The 4460-nt window shown below is 31.3% G+C and overlaps 1 protein-coding gene across 2 annotated transcripts; it reads right to left on the bottom strand.

Annotated features, from left to right (window-relative positions):
• Positions 1–1250: 1250 nt before the first annotated feature.
• LOC145635668 (umecyanin-like) lies at positions 1251–3338 on the bottom strand. 2 transcript variants are annotated; one of them, XM_081686994.1, is made up of 3 exons: positions 3233–3338; positions 3000–3202; positions 1251–1930 (listed from the first exon to the last, which is right to left on the bottom strand). In XM_081686994.1, exons 2-3 carry the CDS (start codon positions 3175–3177, stop codon positions 1476–1478), a joined length of 633 nt encoding a protein of 210 aa, XP_081543120.1. In that variant the 5' UTR covers positions 3178–3202; positions 3233–3338; the 3' UTR covers positions 1251–1475. The 2 variants fall into 2 exon arrangements, with proteins under 2 accessions (XP_081543120.1, XP_081543119.1); XM_081686993.1 differs by having other exon boundaries at positions 3000–3321.
• Positions 3339–4460: the final 1122 nt, after the last annotated feature.

Raw genomic sequence — 4460 nt, 5'->3', positions numbered from 1 at the left:
TTATTCATATTGAAATCTGATAACTCCATTTAAAAAATAAAAATTAAAAAAATCTGTCTTAATATATAGTGTATGTATTCTAATTTTGGGAGAAGAATATAGTGTTTAGATAATTTTAAATGATATGAATACATTTAATTTTAGCATAGGGTTCTAAAGAATGTGCTAGGTTTGAAAAAGTTAATATTGTACATCATCATCCCACCAAAGTTATTTAAACCAATTAATGCTTAACAAAAGTTATTAGCTCATTGGATAAAGTCACAATCGCTTTTTTTAGTAGGTTCTTTTTTTATAATCTTGGATGATCAGTTACAAAATGTCAAAATAGTTTAGGAAGTGGTTGTAAAGAATTCATCATCCAATCAACATTTTAATGGCCCAGCAATTAACTAATAATGGAGGTTTTAAAAGAGTTTGTCCAATGATTATACAAGATTAAGTACTTTATTTCAAATATTTGTATCCTTTTCTATTTAAGCTTTGAAGTGTAACTTTTTTAAAAAAATAAATAAATACTCGTATATATTTATATATTATCGTGTACTTTATTAACCATGATTGGTATTTTTGAAATTGATTTTTAAATTAACATTATGATTATATACTACTCATTTGATGTTCTTATGTAACATTGTCGAAATTAGTAATTAAAAGTTAGTCTTACGAAAAATTGACGACAAATATCTGAAAAGGGTCAAAGAGAGTATCATTTCAAAGTTTTAAATTACGCTTTTCAAACCAAGATATGTATATACATCGCTACCTCAAGATTAAGTTTCATGTAAAACGTTTTTTAACATTATGTTGATAGTTCTCCAAAAATATGTTACTTTCAACTTCCGTTTTATAGTTTGCTTTGGTAATGTACGTAATTCTTGTGCAGTTAAGACTTCTTTGTACATTGTGACTTGTTGTAAGCTTGTAACACATCAAACAAGACTACAACACCTAACTAACTAGATGTCGATATGACCTAAAAGAGCACCTTCTAAAATGCTGCTACATGACAATTTTGATCATTTTACGCTTGTAAGATTGTATTTCATAACTTATTTTCTAATGACATTTAAGTCAAGTAAGCTAAAACTATGCTTAATTATTGTGAATCGAGCTAATGAAAATTAAGGGGTGATACTACGAGCCATATAAATATGTGCAAGCAATCGGCTTGGTGTATACATTTTCGAATATTATTACGCACATTCAGGTCAATGAATTAATTTTCACACTGTTGAAATTTAAACTCGTGATAAGAAGAAAAATATATTTATACCGAATAAATGTACCATAAAACAAAAGCTGATGGATGAAAAATCAGCCCTTATTACACAAAGAACTACCAAAAATATATATAGACCATAACATGATCAAAAATTAATTCGTTAATAACAAACTAAATTAAAAGAAAGGGGGAGTAAATAAATAATAACACCCAAAAAAAACATGTAAAAATAATGCAACAAAAATCATCTCTAGAACATCAAAGCCGCGACACCAACAGACAATAAGCTCAACATGCTAACACCGGTAGAGGCGGCGAAGTTGCCGGGAGGGGATGAACTTCCGGGACCATCGGCGGCGGGTGAGCCGGCGGCGGGGACGGTGGGGCTGCCAGATGGGGTGGTTCCGGTGGGGGGACCTTCGGTGGGGGCGGCAGCGCCACCGGAGGGGGCGGCAGCGCCACCAGCAGGGGCGGGCGAAGAGGCGGGAGAACCAGTGGGTCCGGTGACGGTCACAGCGAGTTTCTGACCGTTGGTGCAGTGGGTGGGGATGGTGCAAAGGAAGTAGTGGGTTCCGGCGGTGGTGAGGGTGATGTTGGCGGGGCCGGTACTGTGAACGGCACCAATGGTCCTAGATGTGCTGCATCCATCATAGTTTGCCTTGTTCACTTCGGCTACGGTGTGGGCCCCGGTTACGAAATTGAACACTGCATAAATATTTAAAGTATGTAATGTTAGAAATTGAGATACAATATGAAGTACGAAGTATTATACAAAGTATATGGTACCTACATATGTTAATAAAGTCGGTGAATAAACGACATATTTAACTCAAAATAAAAACTTGTTATACAAAACGACGTTTTTAAGAATGTCCTCAACTCTCATTTGAATTAGTTAGATAAAAGTTTTAACGTTTGAGGTGGTCAAGTTTATCTGTTCAAATCGTTTCTAGAAAATGTACAAATGACATAATGTAACACCTAACACGTACAAACCGACTTTAGACTATCCACACAAGGGTATGCAAATTTGTCAACAAACATTAGGCATTTTTGCACAACAATCATATAGCTTTAGAAATCTTTTGGTTGATGTACAACACACTTTGTTCCAAAAGGTTGGTGCTAAAATAATGCACTATCGATCACACCACATGTTTTTCTTCAAAAAAAAAGTAAATGAGAAAGTATAAAGAATAAAGCTAAAATATAAAAATGGTCCAATATGGAGTTCCATGCATACTATATGCAACTAAATATGAGGCTCCATTATTAATATTTATTTCTCATGTGTATTATAAATTATTAAACAAAAATCATTTCTCCTGTTTTTTTGCAGTACTAAAATAATTACTTGTTTATTTTTATCATCACAAATGTTAATGTTGACATTGTTAACGAATCTTTACCACTTTTATAGTTTATAATTACTTTTACCTTTATCTTTTGTTTTCTTAAAAGTCTTAAATTCAAAGTCTAGATCTTTAAAAAGATGCCTTAACAAATTATTACTAATCCCAATCTTAACCAATCATAAATAGTGAAAGAAATTAAAATATTAAAAATCAATTTAAATCAAGATCCAAGATGCATTAAAAAAAATCCAGTAATAACCACTCCCTCATCCCACAATATTTGTAGTTTACCTACTTCGCAATCTCAGTGATTACGAAGTAGGCATATATACATACATACATAATACCACCTCAGCAAATATTATTATGGGACGGATGGAGTAATCGAAAGACTGTTAGCTAACACGAAGAATACGTACCAAGAACATCACCAACGGCGAAGGTTTCACCATTAGCCCAAGTAGTGTAAATAGAAGGGGAACTTGGGATAGTCCAACCAGTTCTACCACCAACTGTGTGTGTTGCAGCTGAACAAATTTCAGAAATTCCAGCAATCATAACAAGTGCAAGTAACAAAGATGATTTGTATCCTGCCATTTTTTCGAGTTTTTGTTGTTGTTGTTGTTGTTGCTGTTGTTGTTGTTGTTGTTGTGTTCTTCAAATGATTTAGTCGCCCCTGCTCTAAGTTTTCTATAAACTTTGAGGTGTTTTTAGAAAGTATATTAGAGCAAGAAATAATGGGATGAAGTTAGATGGTGTGTTTTTTTTGGTATTTATAACAAAAAATTCCAAGTCTAACAAAAAGTAGAGAACCGTGTTTTTTTTATAAGTTGGAGAATTTTTTGTTGGTTCAGCCGTTGGATGTTTGACACGTGTTTGTGGATTAGTTGATTTTTATTTTATTTTTTTATTTTTTTTGGGAGGATTAGGAGAATTGAAGTGTGAAGAGGTCAACTTTTTGTTTGTTTTTGGTTTGAGTTGGTTTTTTGGGCTGTCAAATGTTCAATATTATTTTAGTCAAAAATGGTGGAAGACAAAATAATAATGATAATAATAAAAATAATTATAATAAGGATTTTAATTATTGGCTAGATCTGGTTAGGTATTTAGATCTTAAAAAAATTGATCCATGAATTATTAATGAGTGAATGTATAATACACAGGTCTAATTTATGTTAAGTGAGATTTTAAATTCTAATTAGCTAGATTTAATTAGAAAAGTTTGAATTCAAATCTAAATTAAGGACTTAAATCATGAGTTATTTGTTTAATTTTATAAAATTCGGATATTCAGTTCATATTCACGTGTAACATACTTGTTAATTATTGGGTTGTTTGGTTAGACATGAGAAGTAAAATTATTTATTAAGAAGATATTGCTACATTAGTATTTATATATTTTAAATTGGTGTATAATTACTCCATATACTAATCTTACCCTAATTTAAAGTACACTTGTACGATCAATACACGAATATTCATTTCTTAAAGAGTGAATAATGTTTGGTTGAACATGAAAATTATGCAATTATACTACTTACTTAGAAGGATATAATTTAAGTAGTATTGTCAACTACTCAACCAGATAATGTACTCCCTTTATTTCAAAATTAATGTTTCATTTCAGCCAAGTCTAGCTCTTTTTTATCAACCAAATTTTAATATTTTGTTATGCATGATTATGAGTTGCAACCAAACAACTTTAAAGTCCGAGCGTATATATATTGTATTACATACAAGTAATATATACAAATTTATACATTTTGCTTATATGTCGTTATATATATGCTCTTAAAAAATTACTCTTTTATTTATCTGTACAGTATGGATTAAATCAAATAATCGAGATTAACATTATTTTAATACGTAATTAATGTAAG

Source organism: Chenopodium album, chromosome 6 (genome assembly GCF_948465745.1).
Source record: "Chenopodium album chromosome 6, dcCheAlbu1.1, whole genome shotgun sequence".
Classification (NCBI taxonomy): Eukaryota; Viridiplantae; Streptophyta; class Magnoliopsida; order Caryophyllales; family Amaranthaceae; genus Chenopodium; species Chenopodium album.
This window is presented reverse-complemented; position numbering and strand designations above follow the sequence as displayed.

Excerpts from the sequence above, each read along its gene's own strand:
- LOC145635668 (XM_081686994.1), bottom strand. The coding sequence starts at position 3,177 with ATGGCAGGATACAAATCATCTTTGTTACTTGCACTTGTTATGATTGCT. Across the intron at positions 1,931-2,999 it reads CGCCGTTGGTGATGTTCTTG|TGTTCAATTTCGTAACCGGG; the intron begins GTACGTATTCTT and ends ATATTTATGCAG.